The 23,251-nt window shown below is 35.5% G+C and overlaps 1 protein-coding gene across 2 annotated transcripts in view; it reads right to left on the reverse strand.

Moving 5' to 3' along the window:
* Window positions 1–12,212: 12,212 nt before the first annotated feature.
* SOCS6 (suppressor of cytokine signaling 6) overlaps window positions 12,213–23,251 on the reverse strand; it is a 29,269-nt gene continuing 18,230 nt past the window's right edge. For both annotated transcript variants that reach the window (XM_064507142.1, XM_064507143.1), the window contains exon 2: window positions 12,213–18,186. In XM_064507142.1, the coding sequence (XP_064363212.1) occupies window positions 16,457–18,061 (1,605 nt within the window). In that variant the 5' untranslated portion in view covers window positions 18,062–18,186 and the 3' untranslated portion in view covers window positions 12,213–16,456. The remainder of the gene's footprint in view (window positions 18,187–23,251) is intronic.

Here is a 23,251-nt window from a genome sequence, read left to right on the forward strand (position 1 = left end):
TTCAAACGCTGCAAATTCTTGCACACTTAAATCATTTCACATCTCTAATTAAAGCAAATGCACAGTTGTGGTTCCATGTGTACCTGGTAGCACGAGCAAGGACTACATGATCCCAAGATCCAGCTACCCCAGGCACTGAGGAAACTTTGGAAGTGACTAAAAGCAATAAGATACTTTTCAGAGGACTGAATACCACAACAGTTACAAATACTAGATCTTGCATAGTCCTATATCAGAGAAACAAAAGGACTCTGCTATCATCTCCATTCCACTAATGCCAGCACTATACAGAATGCAGTGCCAGCAGAAACAAAAATAAGCACATGATAAGCAATAAATATAAACAAATCAAACAGTTTGCTGTAATTGCAGGACTTGCTACAAAATATTTGCTCTTCTTCTCGTGCCACAGGAGTCATATATGATAACACTTACCATACTGGTTGATGCGACAGGCAAGCAGTGGGAAAGGGAAGAAAGAGAAGAGATGTCTCCCAAGAGCTGCAGCTGTGAAACCAATATTTGAAAAAGCTAGAACTAGAACACTCTTTTCCAACCCAGAAATGTATTCTTTTCTCTTGGTATAAAGTAGCAGCTAAAACATCTCACAGACAAGTACTTTGTTCCCAGTTTCACAGTTGTCTTCTTACCTTTCTGTAATCCATGTGAATAAGAGCTATATAAACCCCCCAAGAAACATAGTCTTTGATGGATGAAGTTATGAATGATAATGAATCATTATGAAGTGCTCTAGATTTGAAGCCTTTATAAACTCAAACACAGCAGAATATGAAAGCCATTGTTAAGATCCTATTTCATTTAATGTTTTAATTAAAGACTTCAGAGGGAGAGAGCAATCCATATACTTTTAGAGTTAAAGGCCCACTTAGAAAAGTTCCTGGAACAAATCATCCAAACAGTAAAAAAAGACATTTCTCCCAAGGAAGTGAGAAGTGATTCTGCTGTGCAAGCATAGTAGTTACCAAAATCTTCTGTGCCCCTTTCCTGATTTTAACTTCATATAAAACCAAACAGCTGCAAGTCTTACCTTCAAACCCTTCCTTAAAAGGCTTCTGTCCAAAAGGCTGTCTATGCAATTCCTGCAGTTCTCAAAACAGCTGTCATTATTTTGTACAATGAGTAGATAACTTTCTCAGATATTTTCTTTTCTATACATGGCTCATTATGCTCTGTGGCCCATATCCACCCTTGGGAACGCTGTCAGCGTTCACCAAACAATAAGTATCTCAGCAAAGCTTTCAGAACATTTTGTCTGAAATATAAATATTGACAAATTATGTTGTTTCAGCAAAACTAAATTGTTAAACCCAGAGATGCCATGTTGTAAAAGGACTCTACACCTTTTAAATATATATATTTTTATTTCAGTAAAAATTCTAGATACAAGAGATACTGACTTCTAAAGGGCTTAGTTATTGGACAGTGGCCTAAGACATGAGGATCCACATTCCTGAGGTTAAAAATCAAAGATTAAAATCTTCCTACAGACTTTAACCTATATCTCATGCAGATCAAATCAGTATTCTAGATGTCAGGAGAGAAAACACACTTGCATGCAGCCTTAAAAGCATGTAGTATATTTTATTTGCATTTGATCAACATGGGAGCAAACACTTCAGAGCCCCCAAGTTGTCACAAAACTAAATTTTCACCCTTTGGTTCTTTAACTGAGCTGTAATACAAAACTGATTATTTGTATGAAGGCATCAAACAAGACATGACTTGAAAGCTAAAACTCAGGCATTCATCTGGCTGGAAGAAGGGGACCATGGCTTCTATTTGCCTACTCAGGTAAATATGTACAATTCATTCGAGTCTAACCATCCACCACCAGTAAGTGCCCTAACTACTAGCTAGTAGGTATTGTAGTGTTTAATATTGCAGAACCAAGCTTTTTTTGTGGATCTAGCTCTGTCCCCTATAGACTGTCTTTATATTTGTCTAAATCATAATTCAATTATTTCATTATTTTTCTCATCTTAGTGCAGTGAATCTTACTGAAATTTCTCATTTTTTGTATTATTTACTACACTGTAATGATATTCTTTTGTCAGGAAGATTAGGGTCAACTTATCTTGTTTCCGTTTGTTTCTACCAGATTTCTAGTATTTGCATACAATCACATTAGGAACTCCATTTTCCCCTAAACTTTATAGGGAGAGTCCAGGAATAAAGAGAAGTTTGTATTGTAGGTTTGCCAAATGTTTTCCATGTGATGCAAATACATAGTCAGAATACCAGTCACATAGTTCATCCAACCAGCATCCAGAGAATGTGTAAAAATAAGGAGGCAGAATTAATCTTGTCTTTAGTATGAAAAAAGTTTTGTTAAGATTTCTCATTGTACTTAATTTAACAAGTGAGGCATCATTTTTTCAGCCACTTAACACCAGGACTGGTTCTAATTACCCTTCACAAAGCTTTAGGAGGGGTCCCCTAAGCCTTGTTATTCTACTTCTGCATACAGGGTATGAAGAATTTATATATTAAATTAATAATTTAAGAAATCCTTCTCAGCTGCCACTTGAGCTGACTTGTGCCCTGTGATATGTGGCACACTCATCTGCATTCCATAGTCCATGCCAAGGTCTTACCTCAAACTTTTCTGAAGATACATTTGTGAACTTTCAAAAGAAAAGAAAATATTCTTCTTCCCCAGAGAGCGCTGTTTGTGTTATAAATGGGTCGGCAGATCCTTGATTGCTTCCCTGTCACCAGGGCGGGAGCAGTAGCCACAGGCAGAGTAGCTCCCCAGGTCATCGAACAATCAGACTAATGGTTAGGCTCTGCTTCAGCTGGTTTTAAACTGATGGTGAGTCAAGATTAAAAAAACAGTAATAAAAATGTGGAAGAGAAAAGGGGGACAGGAGTAGACTCACATATCTGGGAACCACTAGCTTTCATTCTAGTGTATATTGAAACGTATCAAGTCAGCTGATAACAAGAAAATATATTCTGATCTCATTATCTTTGCTGAATATTGGAGAGAGAATAAACTAGGTAAGCCTGTCTCAACCTTGACATTTTGAGGCATCTTAATATGTCAAAGACAGGAGAATTAACAGCTCATCCTTGAACAAATTACCTCATCTATACATACAGAAATGCAATATAGGTTAATGTCTCTCTCATTTTCTCTTCCAACCATCGTTCATCATAATCACAAATTTATGGCTAATTGTCGAACGGCATCCTTCATGAGTAATTAAGTTTAACTAGCAGGGAAGCTTGCATTCCCAGAAATAAAATGGTTGATGGGGTATTTCCCTCTATTGCACATTCAAAGATCTTGTTATAAATTGATGATACCACAGTTGACTTTTCCTTCAAATGCCAAAGCCTTTCATATGTAATAGCATGCAAATTCTAAGTAGAAAAACATTACCCCTTTATGAACTGTTCCACTGCAACACCATAAATCACTCTGCTAAATGATTTCTCCATGTTACATGAGCGAAATGCTGAATCCATCAATCCCTCTTTCTTTATGAGTCTCAGGATAGCATAAAGGCACAAGAGCTGAAGGAGTATACATTAATCCTTCTGAAAACTCAAGACTCCGCTAATGTAAAGAAGCAAGTATGCCTGACATCGCTCATTTGAAAGCTAAAGTGAGTAAGTCAAATGGGGAAGGTATTGTTGTCACATTCTCACAAGGAAACATAACATATGGCAATCTACTGTGTTTATATCAGCAAAATCTGATAATGTTAATAAATACATCTCTCTTCCTTAAGATATTTAAATGGATACTCTCACTTTATTCTTCCTGCTAACTGGTAATTGTACACTGCAATCAGACTCTACAATATTTCTGAAAAAGATTATTAAATCAAGATTTTTTTTAAGTGTTACAATTACAGCAGTATTACTAAAATTCCAATGATTATCCTATAAATTCGTTACCACAGTAAAACCATGATGATGCAAATATTCCTCCACCTGATCAGAACTTTTTTATAGTGACTAGCCCCAGTGACTAGTTGGCTTTGGGCCAACAAATGGTTTCACAGTTTAAAGGAGGAGATGGATATCACACAACAACACTTTTGCTTCACTGGTGCCTACTTCTGTCGGAATCCCTTTTGGAGGTTTGAGTGAAATCCTTGGGATATTAGCTACACCAGAAACAAGCATAAGACGACTGGTTTCTCTTACTTAGCTGGCAACTGTTAATGATTAACATACTTTTAAATTTGATTTTAAATGTGTGCCTACCTTCTCTTTAGGTTGGGTTTTGCTTTTAAAAGAGGTTATCTTTAATTTCCTAAGGTATGGAGTCAGCATTTGGCTAACTGCCAACCACCTTCACCAGGGAGTCCCACTGGCATGCATATCAATGCTAGACAAATATGAGATTTTTCAAACTTTAACTTTTTTAACACAAAGATAACATTGAAGTGATCATTATCCTGTTGTGTACTTGCCTCATAAAGAAACGAAAGACAGAGCTGGCATCTAGTTTGAGGCAATGTCTAGCTGACATTGTCTTTGCCTAAGTTGCATAGGAAAACAAATACCAGATGGTTGATCAGAGATTTCTCTTGGTACACTACAAAAGGTTAATTAGAGCAGCCCACAGCCACATAAATGACTGACATCCTTGGGAAGGCAATAGCTTTACCTGAATAGGACCAATTCTAAATTAGAAGAGTGATTCAACAAATCTACTGATCAATAATGATCTGATAATTCCTGTCCACATGCTACTATCCTTTGTCCTTTTTTAGGAGCTGTCCCAGCTGCTAAATTATATAATAAAAATAAATAAAATGTATTGTGAAATTTGCAAAAATACTTAGTGCTATTCTAGCACCTCCAAAGGGAACATTCTTTCGATTTCAGTGCAAGCATAAATAGAACACCAAGATGAATTCTCTCCATATTTCTTTCACACACAAAACTTATGACATTCTTAAGTAATCAATTCAACTACAAAATAATCTGTTTTATCAGACAGTTTCTAAATCATAGTCTCATCTATGGTCTGTACTGTGACAAACTTTGAAACCTCTGGTAAGGGACACGACTCTCAGCCTCATTTGGTTTTAGGCTACTACTTAATTTTTCTGTTCAACACTCAGGAAAAGCTAAAAGGATTGACATAATTTTCACATCTTATAATATACCTATGAGTGCATTGTTCATTTCATTTCTTTTCACTTCCAGATTACCAGTAGAATAATCACCAAATTATTTAGGCATAGAGAAATCGGAGCTGACAGAGCCTAAGAGACAAGTAAGTCTAGCAATATGAAGAAAAATGTTACTTGCTACTTGTAATTCTTAGCAAATCTTAATTCCCTAAAACAAGCCAATAGCTACTAATGCTATAAAAACAAAAAAACAAACAAGAACCCTCACAGTACAGACACAAGTAGTTTCTTATACCTTCCCTCTCTGATAAATTAGCACTTCTGTTTGGTTGCCTAAATCACTTGGCTTGATTCATTGCTATATACATTTCCATTACAGTTTTGATGTCTACTTCTGAAGACAGTTCTACCTTGTTTAGAATATACAAAAAAGCTACTATCAGCATCTACAGAAGTGGAATTGCCTCCATAATCTTGACTAACAACAGTCTCTGAACTGTGCCGTGCCTCATCAACATTTGGCATCTCATATTGGCTTGCTAAAGCAATGTCGTAGTTTTTAGTGAGAACATTTGTCATGAGGTGAATTGTTTCTTATTTTTTAGCCAGACAGGTCAAGTGGACCTGCTTGTCTATACTTATGGTTCAAATTAAGTTCAGTATTATTCATATAATGTAAAAGAATCTAAGAGTATGTTTTGGTCACAGACCATGAATTAATGAGTGTAATTTTTTATTAAAGTCAAAATGCCAAATGTAAGCCCAGAAGATACTAGTGGCTAATTTAGTTTACAAGGAAAAATTTAAAAAGTTCCACCCATTCACTGACTTCCAGGATTCATGTCTTAAGCCACAAACATTTTGTATCATGCAGCCAAAACTTTAACTCCAGTAGTAAGCCACCTGGATTCCATTTCCACATTCAACTGCCAGAAGATATGTCAGACTTGTCTCTTGCGCTGAGCCAACTTGGCAGAAGAGAGATCCTTTGGAGCTTAAGACAAAACAAAAATGGAACAAAATCCATTCATTTAATCCCAAACAACTCTTTGTTGACACACACTGAAGAAATCACTGCATGCACTCTATTTTACTGCTCCATATTGTTCTTTCAAAAACTGCATAGCTTCAGCTATTTAGTCGCACACATACATGGTTGCAGAAATTTTCATGCTAAGTAAATGCTTGTATACATGTTACCATGAAGCAGAAAATATGTTTGTAATAGCATAATAGTAATGTACAAATGATTTTAAGGCTTTAAACGCTCATCTAAACTATCTCAACATCTTCAGTGCCCTTCCTCTCCCAGCCAAATGTATGTGCACATATATACATGCACAGAAATGGACAGATGCATTATATGTTCAGACAAATAACTCTTTGGGATTACTCCTTCAAGTAGGTTAACTACCTGAGTATGGTAGGTTATCATTTTGGAATCTGATCCAGTCTATTGTTTGCTTGCCTGCCCCACCAAATTACTCACCTCAAAACATAATGCTTTGCACTTGAATTCATTTTGCTTTCCCATCTGTTTTATTCAGTGATCTTCTGGTTTTATCCTGTTCTTCTGCCAAGTTTATTGAGGCTCAAAGAAATTAAACAATTTGTGCAAGGTCACCTAATAAGTCTTGGCTCAGCCAAAATTAACACCAAGAATTAAGAACAGACATATATATGCATACAAAATAGGAAAAAAAAGAAAGAAAAGTAAAACCTCATCATTTGGGGTCTTTTTTATGCTATAGATACATTGAGATTTCTTTCCTATCAAGAAGAGGTTCTCTCTTTTACTTCCTCCTAGCAGGTCTTTGTGCCATTCAACTCTTTTCACACAGAAAAAGCAAGGTCCATGGCAGCTTTTCTCCTCTTGTATCGTCCCTGAGGAACAGAAGGAACAAGCGAGCAATGTTGTATTTGATTTAAAAAAAATGGAAAGGCCTAAGAGGCTGCTGGTAGCTATATTAAACCCTCTGCTAGACAAGAAGGACATTACTTGCTGTTTTCCATCTTGGAAGCTGAGAGAAAAATAGGATGCTAGTCCTTTGAAGGAAAAAGGATTACTTCATTTTTGGTCCCAATTTTTAAACAACAGCCTCATATTTTCATGCCTGCAGATAACTACATTTAAGAGAATTCAGAATGTGAAACAGAATAAAAAGACAGAGGATCTGATGAAGCAATAAAATATTGTCCTTATTAAAATTATTGTGTGCAGAGAAAAAAGTAATAGAAACATTTGAAAAAAGGCAAGCAGGATCCACCACTAAGAGAACGGAAAGGCTTAAGTTTGGCTCAAAAATTGTTAATGTATGGTACCAAAATAAAGCATGCATTACTAAGGATGTATATTATATGAAGATAAAATAATATATCAGCTTACTATTAAAGATATATGATATTATAATAATATATCACCTTTATATTTTGTGTATTGTAAAATATATATAAAACCATATATATGTTTTATATGCAAAATATATCTTCAGATCTTCTCATCTTTCCAGCTGCATGCCAGTTCTATCAAGATTATGTAAAGCATTATTTAAACTATGTATGCTTTTATGTCTAAGATTTGAACTTTGTAAAGAGTCTGCAGAGGAGAAAAAAAATCTGAGTTCATATTTTTTCCTCCTTATCTCCACCCAGACCCTCCCAAAATAATTTGTGTGTTTAAAATAAAACACTGACTAAAACTTCCTATCAAAAGAATAGGCATCTTTTTCAAATGGATCCCTAGGGAAGGGAAGAATTTCAGTTTATTGCCATATTTTCACAGTATCCTCCTTCTGAAATTAGAATTTGAGATTTAGAAAACAAAACAAAACTTTCATTTACTATATAAAGATACCTGGTTTTCTTGGTACAATACTGCCTCCAGGATCAGTTCCAAATATCCGACATTGTCAACCAATTTCATCCATGAGAGGAAACTGGCAGGTGCACAAGCATTGAAGGACCTACACGAAGCCCAAACTTTCTTCTACCTCGCAATGCTGCATATAGTAAACTTAGATCCTTCTAAATGACTCATTAGGCATTTACTACTTTTAATTACCTCCCACCATTTTTAAAAAATTTGTGGTCAAACTCCTTGGTGGTTTTTAGTTTTTCTCCTAAAGAGAAACTTTCAGTATTTGACCTGTCCTTCAGCATTAGTATTTTTGGACCAGAATACATCTTGCTTTTGTTCGTTATCAAAAACTATTTATAAATTTCCATTGGGAAATATCCAAGATTCATAAAGAAATGAGCAAAAGCACTAATCTATTCCTTAGCTGCATATTTTAACTTTTCCAAGACTATCCAGGAGAGAAAAAATTGGGTATCAGTAGTTTTCTGCAACAGCAATCCAATCTTTAAGGGAAAGATAAGAATCAAAAAAAGCTGTTTTATGATAGGAACAGGGTCTTTGAAAATAACATAATCTTTGAAAAACCTCCAGAAGCAAGCTACAAACTGCCTCAAAGAGAACAAAAAGATATACAGACAAACTTAAGAAGTTTAAATATTATTTACATGGTAGTATATGGTCATGAAACAAATTCAACCACACTGAAGCAAAAAACAAAACTGGAACAGCGTTGGTATCCATCTTTATCCAAGATGTCTTGAACCATTCTAATGGTATTTCTTCTTTTTATATATATTTTATATACATATATACATACAGTAAACAGAAGGATAAATTTTTTCGTCCCTTCCCACTGGCTATTTCATCACCTCTGCAACATAAAGAAAACCTGTCATATAACGTGAAATAAGTATGCCAGTACGCTTCTAATCACGAGGAGCAAGCAGGATTTTTTTCTGACATAAACTGATACATAGAGATTTCAATGATTTTCTCTGCAGGTAAGTATGTTCATGGAAGTAGTGTTCTGGCAAGCACAGGAGAAAGAACGTTAGTTCAGATTTGCTCTTGCTCTTCTTATGTTCTGAAATATTGATACTGCACCAATATTTTATGTTGGTTCAAATACAAATCTCTCTCTCAGATAGGATGTTCTTCAAAGCTTTCAGTGTTAGAATGAATCTGAAGCAGATCTTGAATTAATTTTAACATTGGCTTTGCAATAAAAAAAGTACAGAAGAGCTTCATGAAAAATCTCTTAGATGCTCCAGCTGGGAGCAATCCTTTTCCTTGCAAATGCCAAATTACTTACTGTTCTGTTTAATGTTTCTTTAAAGAAAATTAAAAAGTAGCACTTTCCACGATGACGAAGAATGCACTCATCCTTAAAATTCCTACCAACCTTGAAATATAGCAGCAATAGCTGTTAGACAGGAAAGGACTTCAAGATTTACAATCTCTCATCCAATTTAAAATCACAGAAACAAACACAGAGTCAGACCAAAGATCCTTATAACCCAAAATTTTGTTCATCCAGTTAGAACTAGATGCTAGGAACGAGAGTAGGAAAAGCATATATGGCATTTCCTTCAAATGCTGTCCAAGCCATCCTGAGGAAAAGGGGATATCTATGTATTTAGCAGCACTTAAAGGATTTCTAATACACAAATGTATCATGTTCTTGCTCACACACATCCTTAGCATATAAAACATTTTGTGAAAAGCTGTTTCTCAGCTTACCATGTGCTCTATGAAGAACCATCTCCTCTTGTTTGTTTTGAACCTGTCCCTCCTGCTTTCCCTTTATTTACCTTAGATCTTGTTTGGGAAAGACAATGAATAATTAGTCCCTATTCACGCTCACCGTGCTGGTTAGCTCAAATAATTTCATCGCCCTCATCCACCAACCCATGTGTTATTTTAACATGGGGCTGGTTACTGCCCCTATCACAGAGGACTCTGCCAAGAAGAATGCTACAGAGTATCAGAGAGCTATGAAAATTAGAACCTCTAGCAACATGGAGAGTCACATACATACTTTTTCATGTTTTCGTGATGTAAAATTCAGCAAGTCCTCCATCACTAAATGCAACAATTAAAGTACGAAGAACTGCAGTTAAAGAGTTTTGTGAATAAAAATTAGGGAGAATTTGACAAAAATTTTGCTTTGTAGAAACGATGAAGACTGAACATACATTTAGCGTCAGACATAGTTGCTCCCAAGTTCTACAAAACTTGCATTACCTTTGCTACGGCTCCTTTTCCTTTCACTATATGGTAACTCTTGCCTTCACAACACGTAGTTGCCCAAATGGCACTCAAACCGCCAGTGTCAGGAGCTGTAGAGCTAGAACATATCTGTCCTGCCTGTGCATCTGAACTCATTCATATTCTGACCTACTGAGAGTGAAACAGGTCTCATTTACTTTTCCCTCCTCATTCTATATAAGAAACATTTTTAAAGCCAATTCTGTAAGGGCTGGTGCCCTGCCCACCTCAAACCCTCAGAAGCCGCACTATATTCAAAGCTTGCATTTCAAGTGATTCAGTAGAGTTCAGTGACAACACTTGGCAAGTTGTCTAAGAGAATCACGGACCCCAGGCTCAGGGAGCAGAACACTTCCTATTTCCAAGTCATTCCTCAAAACCAAAAGAATTTTTTTAATTTTTCCACTCTCTACGGTATCCTATTCCTGCTTTACATGGCTTTGACAGGAAACAGAAGTTTCCTCATCAGAAAAGACAAAGATGCACATATTAATATGACAAGAGATGCTAAGATGCTTGGCTGAACCTTAGTCTTTACACAGGAAAAAAGGAAAACATTTGAGGCAAAGACTGAAAGGAAAGTGTATGTGTTGGAGGGAAGCAACAGAACATCATTTCCTAAACATTAAGAATTTCTACTAGATCTTACAGCTTTGCAAGCTCTGAGGTCTTCATAGAAGGAATGACTTAATTCACCACCCTGACCTCCCATAACTGCTACTTTTGTATCTTGGTACATATCAGATATACAGCAAGCTTTCAGCATGTGACAGTGCCTTAGCTTTACTCTTCTACTCTCACAGCTATGAAGCAGATGAAGTGTGAGGTAGAAATAATTAGGATTATAGGCATCTTGACTGCAAACATTTCAAATCCTTTTGGATGGAGCTAGGCAGCTGTAACCAACTCTTACCAACTTTCACCATCTATCAATGAAACATTTGGGGACAGGTTTCTTTTGCACCAGATTTACAGGAGTTACAGAACTTGAAGAGCATAAATGCAGACTTAACAGCACAAAATGCCAGCAAGCTTTAGCTACATACTGAAGTAACAATCACACATCATACTGAGTTTTTAATACCAGCCCCAACAGTAGGAATGAAAATAGCAGCTGACTCAACAATTGCATTGGCATGTATTTAAATTAATATCAGTCCGACAATTAAAGAGAAAAAAAGTTTTATCTTAAATGCCAAAACCTATGAATTATTTTTGGTTGTTGTTTTAGGACTTAAATTACAAAATACATAACAAAGTACATATCAGCTGTGGACAATAATTACTTGCTACTACTGTGGATTTTCTTTCACATGGTTACAAGTAAAAGCTAAGGAACAAGTGGTATTCTCTGGAATTTGAATGCTCAGTCTACTAAGTCGAGAGTAGATGAAGACATGTGAACAACTGTGTACATGTTTTGTAACATACAAACTGCTTACCTTTGCTCATCTATTTGCTGTTTATCTTTGATCATCTATTTGCATGAATTCCCAGAGTTTAAGATGTCATTCCTCTTGAAAATGAATCTAGGGTAGCATCAAGTGAATATATGAAGATCAACTCTGTATATTCTTTTTTTTATTTTGGAACTAGGTAAGAGCTACTTGATAGCTTGGAGACCAGGAGAATGTATGTTACCACTGAGGTATATGAGGAAAGAGAGACTGTTCTGGTATGAATTTCCCCTTTTTAAAAACAAACAAAAAATACAAGGAAACTTACCAAAAAGTTAACTTACACTATGTGTGCAGACCTTCTAAAAATTGTATTCTGTCTTGGCAATTTTTCATCTTGTTTTGAAAAGCAGGAATGAAAAAAATCAGTATATACAAATAGCTTGGTGGAAAAAAATATAACACAGTTCTAATGATAACCAATAAAATATAAATGTACAAGTCAAATGCCCAAATCCTACAAAGTCTTTTGGGTCTTTTTTTTTTCATTAAGGTAATAGAATACTCCACAAATCTTTTTGTGAATGAATTTTTTATTTACACACTGTATCCAGAAGCAGATACATAAATCCTTTTACAATTATTTTTCAAAAATGTGCAAGAAATTACTATAATTTTGTTTACAAACCAAAACACATTAAAATCAATGGACTTTGGATAATTCACTCTGTGGTGTGCTTAGTACAAATAGTGCACACCAGGTCTGAAACAGAGAAAAGTGTAAACTACAGCAATCTGGATTGCAAGTATTAACTTCATGGCACTCCATCATCACTATAAAAATTCTTTAAGCCAACATGTATTCATACAAAATTCTCTAAGAATTTTTCCTCATCTCTGTGTAGAATTTAGAACACTTCCCAGCTACAGCAATGCCACATTTCCCATTTTATGAACTACCACCCAGCCCATTTTTTAAATATAAAGAATGCCTGTAATTTTTATTCTTTGTAGTTGTAAAAAGATTAAAAGGAATTAAATAGGCAATCACTTTTATCCATAGCTTATCTCAGAATTTGAAGGTTCAGTAACAGAGAAATATTTCTCATTAGAATCATAGCCCATATATTGCTGGTATATTGTTTTAAATTTTTAATTCTGGTATTCACATAGATGAAATGCATCACAAGAAAAACAGCACATATTTCACTTAGCCCAGCAGTCAATAGTCATAGAAAGAAATCAGCTTTAACAAGATGTAAAGTCAGCTCATTTGAGAACAGAGTTTTAATTAATAATTTCATTTCTCATCCTCTGACAGAAAAAGATTCTGATAAAAAGATGGCATTCACTGTGTCAACAGCAGGATAAGTGCTATATCCTTCAAATAGATCAAAGAATACAAATCACTTTCACTTGTTTTTAACACTGGTTTACAAAAAAAGAGAGCAAATTGTGCAATTTTTTTTTAATCTAAATAGAACAGTAAAACAACGCCTTGTAATTGGTAAAACAGCCAATATTATGAAATGACTGAAGTTACTGATAAGCTCAACCCTACCAGTTTTATTTCAAAGTTTCATATTCCAAAACATTTTTCCACAATTCAGTTGCATAAAAAGCATAACTTTTGAACCCTTAGACTGTTGTGCTGAAAAAATAGGCATTTTTCTACTCTATAAGGATCACAATCGGTTAGCTTTTAGTCTTAGTGTATCTGCCTCTAAAGGTATGCAAAATATGCTCAATCAGTTTGCTTCTATTTGTCAAGGACACTTTGTTCCTCTAATTTTTATGAAGCAGAAGTCAACACAATTTTTGTGGTTACTCTGAATACATCTAAATTGTCTCATAACTTAATGTTACTGTGTCTCTTTTTTTTTTTTTTTTTTTTTTGATTAATCTTTACTATAAGAAATTGTAAGTATCCTTAATGTTTTCAAAGTCATTACTCTGTGTTCCTTCTCCTGGTAGGAGAGTTATCTCAGGGGAAAAAAAAAGAAAAAAAAAAAGAGACAGGTTTTAAATAATGAAATTTTTAAAAGTAAGTATTTGTGTTTACGTACTAGTGGATCTAAAGTATTTTGAGTTTAGTAGAAATATCACCACCATGTTTTATTTAGAAAGAAAGTGCTACATGGTTCTCACATCCTAGGCCTCAACTACTTGGAAGTGTTTTGTTTGTGGATGCTTCATGCAGGAAAAAAGTAACAATGATAACTTGACCTGCTTAAGTTCACAAATCAAGAACACAGCGAGGAAGGCAATTCAAAAATGGGATAGCTGAACCAAAGTTCAAAAAGCATCAACATGTATGAGTGAGCAAACTGACATTTATAAAGCATGGGCAAGAAATTTAGCACGCCTGTTCTTACACCTTTTTAATTCAGCAATAAAACTGGGATATTATAGCTTCAAATATTTAAGTTTCAATGCAATGACTGCTAGATTAATGCATGTGGCGTAATATAAACATATGTTTAATGCATTCAATAGTGGTATTAAATGGCATAGAAAATATTTAACATACTATAATCTTTCAAAGATTCTGTAGAATGCATAGACCCTCTAGCTTGTACAGGGAAAGAATTTTTAAAGTGAAGAAAATGCCAGAGGTTTTCTTCTAAAAAGTATGTCTGAAATTCATAAAAATGATTTTCTTTCCCCACTCCCCACAGACAGAATCAGAACACTGTACCATGCAATAGGTTATTGTGCCTTTTTTTGAATAAAGTTAGTGATCCTGATTCAGAGGGGGAGGGAAAAGTCAGTAGAGGGGAAAAAGGAAACAGAATTCATACTTGCATACATATATCTTGATGGCAGAGCCAACAAATTAGGTATATAGATTGCTCTATATTTTTAAGTTTAAAACTTTATCAGACTAGAGAAGAAATCCTTATTCTCCCTCCCTTAAAAGCAAAGGCAGCCTTTATCTACCCTTGATTTTTTTTCTTTTTTTGTTAAACATTATGGTCAAAAAATAAATTAAAAAAATAGAAATTCAGTCTATCAATTCAGGCAACCCAAGATGTAGTGCTACTGCACCACCTTGCAGCAATATTGTATTCATTACTAAAGACTCATTTCAGGGGACAAAAGGCTATATTAAACAAGGAGAAGAAAATGACCTAAACAAGAAAGCTGTATCAAAGATTAACAGCCGCCTTCTCAGCTGATCTTTACTGACCAGCAACGCCTACCAACGATGGGGAAGATAACATTCTCAAATAGAAAATCTTAGGGCCAAGAGGGGAATAAAGTAGACCTCCCTCCCAAGTTAGCCATGACCCCTTTAACGAATAACTCACAGAAGTGATAGACCATGCGAGAAAACAAAACAAAACAGGAAAATGCCATGGATTAACCTTGCATGAAGAAAATGTTACAATGTGGAAGCTGTACTCCCAACTGAAAGTCATTTTTTCCCTAAAGAAGGTCAGAATAACTTTAAGCTTTTCAAATGCCAGAATCTTTGACAGATATCAGAAACATTTACTTAATTGATTCAGTATTTCACATGTCAAAACATACCCCGTGACAGTTAACTCAAACATTTTCTGTGGTCAATGTATATTAAAATGCAAACTCCTTTTCGCCTGTAATTTCAAAGGGGAGCTCCATGAAAATGGAGCTTTAGAGATAAATTTTAAGCATCTTCCATCCAAATTATCTTCTGTCCTGTTCCTCCTTCCCCAAAGAATAGCAAAAAAAGAAAAAAGAAAGAAAGATTCAAAGGAAATTAGTGTATTACTGAATTTCAGAAGTGAAAATGCAGAAAAGGGGGAAATGTTAAAATTCCACATAGTTTAAATACATATTGCAGAAACCATCCTGGAGGAAGGGAAGCAATTAGAAGTTTTACCACATCTCTAAAATGGCTTGTCAACTTATGTTCCCATAATAAGGATTCCTAGAGTCATCCTATAAATCCAGGTAATTTTTTATTCAGGGGGAGGTAGGAAGGGGAGGGACAGGAAAGAGAGGCCCTGGTAAGTGTTCATTTATTTAACTGATGCCATGATTTTAAAACGTAATGTTTTTCACGATCTCAATACTGCAATTTCCATATAGGTACTATACATCAACTTTCAGATTTTTTTTTTAAAGGCCATTTTTAGAAGGACAAAATACTGAGACAAGAAGAAAGCCGAACCAACTTCCTCAAACACAAAATAGTGTACAGACAATACAAGGTTTATGAGAAAGGTTTTTTCCAAAGATATGCTGCATAACCATGTTCTTATCACACAGCTCTGTCTATAAGTTCTATATTACGGCATATTTCTATAGAAATTTATAATTCAGATGCTAGGAAATCATTTTTAACATATACGTAAATTCTGTAATTCAGAATACCAATGTTTTTGTTCACGATCATCTTTTTCAATAGGCTATTTTTAAAAAAATCCATTCAACAAGTTTCATTTGACTTTTACTTATGGTTGAATACACATGAAATGTGCTTTCAATGCATAAAAATCACAGTGGATAGCAGCAAAGGACTTGGGGGAAATTAAAGGAGAATTTGATCATTCACATTGTGATTAATCTGCACATTGATGAAAGATAGCTATTTCACACTTCTAAAAATAAACTGGAGATCATTCTTTTAAAAAAAAAAAAAGCGCCCAAAAATACACAAAAAACCCCAAACAAACAAAAACCCAAATGCATTACTTTTCTTTTACACACAAAAATGAAATATTGTTATGGCAGCAAAAGATTTTGATAATAATGAAAGTCTGTAAACTGTAATTCAATCTCTTTTGTTGTTGTTGTTCCCAAAGTGCAAGATGCAAGATTCCCATAAGCTCTCAGTAGTGCTTTTCCTGTAAATAATCCTTCATTTTGTTTGGCAAAGGCAGTTTCTGAATCAGGTCTATTCTGGTATACTGACGTATTACAAAACGACACAGGTACTGTAAGGAACGCACCTGCATAAATCGAGATACTGGATTTGTCAGTCTCACTGGATAAGTTGCAGATCCAGGCAATCGGGATCTCGAATAGCAGAAAGCTCCATTTTCAGAGTCCCTGATTGAATGTTCAATTAAATCAACTATAGATGTATGTCCCTCCACATCTGGTTGTTCATAAAAGCTAAACCTACCATTTGAATGTTCAATTCTAGTGTGAAGCGTTTTTCCATGGGAACGAAAACTCAAACTTAAAAGGTAACGATCATCAGAACTATCTCGAACAAGAAACGAGCCATCAGGCACATTTGCTAATTTTCCCTCTGCCTCCCAACGTGTAATGGGGCCCCAGTACCATCCTTGTTTTGCAAGTTTTTTCAGTTCTTCTGTGAGACTTGTCACAACCATGGGACCACTGTTCTGTACAGAATCATAAACTCTTCCAACTCCAGGGGCAGTGTTAGGATCAAAATTCAAATGGCAGCGCATACTTTCAGCCATGTGGCCATCTGTGCCATTCAATCCATTAAAGTTCCTTTGGATTTGATTATTCTGCATTGGAGGTAGCAAAGGTGAGAGTGGAGGGACATCACTGTGATTAACTCTTGGGCTTTGCAACATGACTCCTGTGGTACCAATCAACAAACCATTCACTGCCTGGTCCACAAAGATATCTGGTGCAACGACTACATCCTGATCCACTTGACTCTCTTCTTCATGGAAAGCATTTCCCCCTACTTGAGATGAAACAGTTGAAACTTCCATGGGTGAGGAACTATCCAGACAGTAACTACGTGATCCTTCTAAAGGATACATTCCCTCATCTAAAGGCACAGTATACTGAATGTAGTCCTGAGGCATTAATCCAATAACTACAGGCACATGTTCATCAATATGAAGGTGTAAGTCCCCATTCTGAGATTCTGTATTTTTTAATGCATTATTTTGTTCCTGGAACACGTTATCTGACTGCAAGTCATGGAAGTCCTTTCGAACACCATTCAGTGCTGGGCTTGGATTAGAGGAGTGGACCAAGGCCTTGACTTTCACTTCCATTTTGATACAAGTCTCTTCTGAATTTGTAGGTCGAAGGGGCCACGGAGTTGGACTATAATGGTGATTACGGAGGGAAGTGGATCTTAGAGGTCTTTGAGCTCGCACATCTTTGAAGGTTATTGGAGCAGAAGAGGAAGAAAAGGTGTCATCATCTGCAGAGCTTCCAGACGGTGTGCTGCCTTTGCCTTTCTGCTTTTGTTTTGCTGAAAGCCTCCTTTTTAACGTACCCATTAAGCTTTCACTTTTTGATCTATTTTTGCCTCCTTTTTCATCTTCACTATTGACTTCACAGCTAGCCAAATCTTTACCATAGCAGCTGCCAAACAACGATTCATCTTTTCCAAATTCACTTAATGATGGCTGCTGAACCACTACAAAGTCACTTTCATCTTTGCTTTTATTTAAGTTAAAGGACTTGCGAATTGTTTTGAGACTAATTTTCTTCATTATGACAAGTTACCAAGTCTGGCTGATCAGCAGTGCTTCTGGAGATAGAGTCCTAACACATGCAGAGCAGCTTCTGCTTCATTTATGTGTTTTATCCAGCCTCATTTAACTTCAAGAGCCATTTCCTGGAAACAAATAAAAAACAATTAACTTCACAAAAGAAATAGTAAAAGTTATCCATAGGCTCCCCCCCCCCAAACAAAACAGAAGTTGTAGTACTTAAATAACAGGCATCATATAAAAGTAAATATACTTGAAAACCATTCAAGCTTAAAAAAAGGTGAATCTACTCATCTGTTTGAAGTTCTTCAACAGCCTCTGTCTGCATTTACAATCCTAGTTTATACATAATATATATCACATATATGTGTGTGCATGTGTGTATACATACACACATATATATACACACACACACACACACACACAAAATGCACGTGTATAAGTTTTCAAACACAAACAGCCTCTTTTTCAGCAGGTATCTCGTAAAAGAAACAAAAAAACTATAGAAGATAAAACTACAGAAGCTATTACAACCAACTGGATTCATACGTACAGGTTAAACTGTGATTAGTCTTAACAAGATGGTCTTACAATGTCACGCTTTGTTTGCACAGGAAAATTGAACAGTAATCACATAATTATAGGGAAATTAAGTGTAGTCCAATAAATTGAGTTGAGCCAGGTCCTCAGTTGAGTCAGATCAGGTGAGTTAATGCAAAATAACATTTATTTAGAGCAAATCATAGGAATCCCTTCCCAAACTTCTATGAAAGAAGAGATGAAAGATTTCTAAACTCTGTTTTAGGCATGAAGGAGGTCAGATCACAGGCACTCCTTGCCTAATGCTAGTGCCTTTCTTCCTGCAGCACTTCTGCTGGATACATCTACTCAAGTCCCAGTTGACTGTTCCCATCTGGCATCCTCCAGAGCCACGTTCCCTGTTCTCCCCTCCCAAATCTGACTTTTCAGCTTGTTTTTCTTTGACGTCAGTCAAAGCTTCCAAAGCAAGGCAGCTCTGCAGAGAAGGGGATAAACAAGAATAGGAAGAAAAAAGGAGTCAGATTCACCTATTTTTGTTGCTGCCAAGGAGTAGCCATTATTCCATATACTTCCAATTACATAGTGTGTTAGCAGGACAAACTGCAAAGAAAGCCTGGCTTTGCACCAAATATGGCAAGCTGGAGGAGACTAAGATCACCCTTTTGAAAAGTCTTTCTAGTTTAGAGGACTGTGGGAGAGGCAGAACAACCTTTATACATGCTCTTCCCACTTTTCTCCCATTAGATCACAATACTTGCAACTGAGAAAAACAAACAGTGAACAGAAATTAGTTGCATCAACTAAACAATATGATTTTCTTAAATATCTGCACAAAAATAGTGTAAAAGAATGAAAGGATAATCATTACTATATTCAAACAGCAGTTCATTGATCATTATTTTGATCCAGCCCTACTTTCACGGTATAAACACTAAGCAGAACTTCCTCAAGAACACAAAGGCTAAAGCATCATATCCAAAGCTACCTAAAAAACAGTGCAAGGAACTGTTCAAAATCTAAGGATTTTGAACTTCAAAATACCTTAAAAATTTTTAAGTGAAGCCCTGCTGCTGGGGAGCAGGGGAATTATTATTCTCATAAGCAGCAGAATCCCAAAGCTACATTTACTATGGATTTGTTTCCTAGTTCTCTCTCTTTTTCTCCAATTCCCCACACTATCCACATCACAATACCTCGAGGACCTGTTCTGCCTTTGCCATACCCTCCAACGTTCCCCAAACCCATCCTTAGAATATCTTCAGTTCTTCCCACTTCCTTTTCTTGATTAACAAACTAAATAGCACTAAGTCTCTGCTTTCCTTTCTCTCAGTGGGGGAGACTTACAGGTTTGTCCTCTGCCTATAAACTGATTCTCACAACATCAGCAAAAGCTTTGCATCTTTCACAGCATTTTCAAACAAACATGACCAAAAAACCTTGTTACCTTAAAAAACAAAACAAAACCTCAGAATAACCCCTTGCTATAAACAAGTATTAAAACCTTAAAAAACAGCCCTAATATTTTATTAGAAGTTCTCTGCTTATTTTTGGTATTGCTGAGTTTTAACAAGTCTGACACCTTAGAAAAATTCATTTCCCTTAAAAAATTTGAAGAGAATACTGAGACATGCGTATGTTTTTTCAAAGACCAAGACCCTACTTTTTTATTTGTTTGGTAAGACAGATATATGCAGAGCCATCAAATTTCGTTTTTTAAAATACTTATGCTTAATAGGAGCTTTGTATGTTTTGAAAGAATTAGGAATTATGGAAATGCTGAAAAAAACCCATGAGTAGAATACACTAAACATTTTAAGGGTTTTATATCTTTGAGGTGTGGGGTATCGGAACAACTGACAAAGTACAGAAATTAGGAAAAAGCCACAAATACAGAAAATGGGAGAGCTACATGTCAATTAGAAGTAGACTCAAAATGCCTCATTGGCATTCCATTCCTAAATCATTTGGATTTTCACAGCTTGACAGCCCTCTTTTCATCATATGTTAGAAAATGAACCTATGAAATGAGTGAAAAAGGTAACTTCAGCATTTTATGTGGTTCTTAACCAGAGTAAATCAGAGCATTTGCTCATTTGGTAAACTTAACTGTGCCCGTGTATTTAACACCAGGAGCCTCACTTGTGAAACCTCACTTGCGAAACCCACAATGTTCTCAAACTGGTTTTGACTAATGTCCATGAGCTGATATTATTTCCATCTTACCAAATACATTCCCCTCATCCTTACAAGATGTACATCATACTGCTTGCAGTTCCTAACCCTATAAAAACAAGCACAAAACAAAGCAAAATGTGCCTTATGAACTAGAGAGTAATTAAAACAGAACACAATCATATAACTGCATGCATAAATCCCCAAACTGTCTGATTCACTAATTTTTTTAATTGGTGTGCTTAACAAGAATTAGAATTAGCTAAAATTTGGCTGAAGGAGCTACATTTCTTTAGCTTCTCCATAACTAATAGAACTAAGCGAATCATTCTAAAGAACAGATTTTTATCACATACTAGCTTTTCTGTATCAAAATGTGTTTTTACAATTGAAAATCAAGTATTTAAAAATAATCTCAAGAGATAAATCTCTACGGCAGCACAGAGAAAAGCTGACATTTTGTACTTTGAGAGCAATCACTGAGCATGCTTGAGCACAAGTGTTATATATCTGTCAGCCCACCTTGGTAGCCAATATCTTTATCAAGCAAAAAGCTATCCAAATCCATAAATCACTACTTGTGTTCTTATTATATTTCATATAAAGAATAAAGACTTGAAGTTCAAATAAACTGCATCTGTCACAGAAAGAACCTGCATATACCCAGGAGCCCAGTTCATTCATCCAGGAAAAAACAATAAAATCTCGTGAATACAGTCCTGGTCAAAGCCCACTGAAGTAAACTGAAGACACCAATAGATTACAGCAAGACTGAAACCAAGCCCTCTATATAAGAACTACTCAACGTTGCGATACCCTTTAGGATTTTGTTATCCAAGACAAGAGAAAGCACAAATATCCTGAAGTCAAATACCCCACTTGACCCAAATAGGTTTCTTCACACATCTTTAAGAAACACCAATAATGCTGCATTACATATTCATGCATTTTAAAAGCCCTTTATAAACAAGCCTCAGTACAAGATTTATTCATACACTTGCAGAAGTAAAATTATTCACTGTCTACATCTAGAAGAGCTGAAACAAAACAGCTAAGCATGCATTCCTTCCTGGAATATATTAAATTTAGCTGCTGAATTTCATCGCAACTCTCACCGCTGCAACAGCTTCACTAGTATTCTGTAAGAATTATGATATCACTGAGGTCTCCCACAGATGTGCTCTTCCAGTGCCATCTGCTGTACAGTGAATTTAAAAAGGCTAACTACAGATACCTCTAGGAAGTCTTTTGGTAGGTATTTGCAACTATAAACAGACTTTGAACCATGTTACAGTACTCCCAAAGCTTGGCAACTATCTAAGTAAAAATACTCGGAACATATTTCTTATGTAATTATCCGCAGAAAAGGGGCTTTTTCCCCATTAAACTCTCAATAAAATATATCTATCCATTATTTGGAAGGTGTATCAACAACAGCATCTTAAGGTAACACAGATTAAGTGCTGTATTTTGGAAAATCTGAAATCTCTAAATTTATTCCAGAATTCCTAAATCTATCGATGTCAATTGCTAAGAAATTGTTCTAGCTATGTGTTCTCATTGATTTTACTTTATTACTAAAGTTATTACATTACTGAAATTTTCCTCTTCAAAACTAGCAACAGAAAATGTTGGCTGAAGACATTTTCTTCCATCTACTTACAGTTTCAGTCCACATGAGCATAGATGTTATACATAAAATATTCATTAAATAAAAAGAGATTAAATACCTATTATTTCAAATACTAGCAGTTTCTCATGGAACATACAAACTACATGGCAGCTTTCAGCTTTCTCACTACATACCACTAGCATATTGAAAATGATGAGGTTTTTCCCTTCCCTGAATTTCAAGTAAATTCCTACATCATGTTATTCTTTAATATGGAGAGATTTTAAATAAAGCAATTTAAATTTCACTGCATACTCCTATGTTGATGGCCCATGCTACCTCGAAAACAACAAAACAGATTAGTGGTTTTAGCAGTGGCTTGTCTGGTAACGGATGAGCACTGTTTTAAAGTAAGAGTGCAAATTTTATAAAAGCCCATCCTATCCCCTTCCGCAGAGCTTCTTTGCTACTGAGTATAAAGAAGCTCACATAATTTCATATAAAACTGGAACAAGGTTAACAAAAAAAAGAAAGCAGATGAGAAGCCCATCTGATAGTACTTTGTATTCTTTCACCATTCAGGAGTACTTAGAGCCTCCTGTTTTTAAGTTAAAAAACCTGAACACTAAGCAGATATTATTCACTCCATACTTAAACTTCCAGCTTCTAAGATTTGAACAGCTAAGGAAAGTATTGTTCCTTTCTCTAAAGGCCAGTATAATTCAGTAGGCATTATACAGATTCAAATTTCAAGCAAACAAATAAAAAAAAAAACAGTAAGTCATATCAGTTTTGCTATTTTTTCTTTCTTTTTACAAAGGTTAAAGTGAAAACAGTCCACAGGCACTAATGTTCCAACAACTTAT

This window comes from Dromaius novaehollandiae, chromosome 2 (assembly GCF_036370855.1).
Source record: "Dromaius novaehollandiae isolate bDroNov1 chromosome 2, bDroNov1.hap1, whole genome shotgun sequence".
NCBI lineage: Eukaryota > Metazoa > Chordata > Aves > Casuariiformes > Dromaiidae > Dromaius > Dromaius novaehollandiae.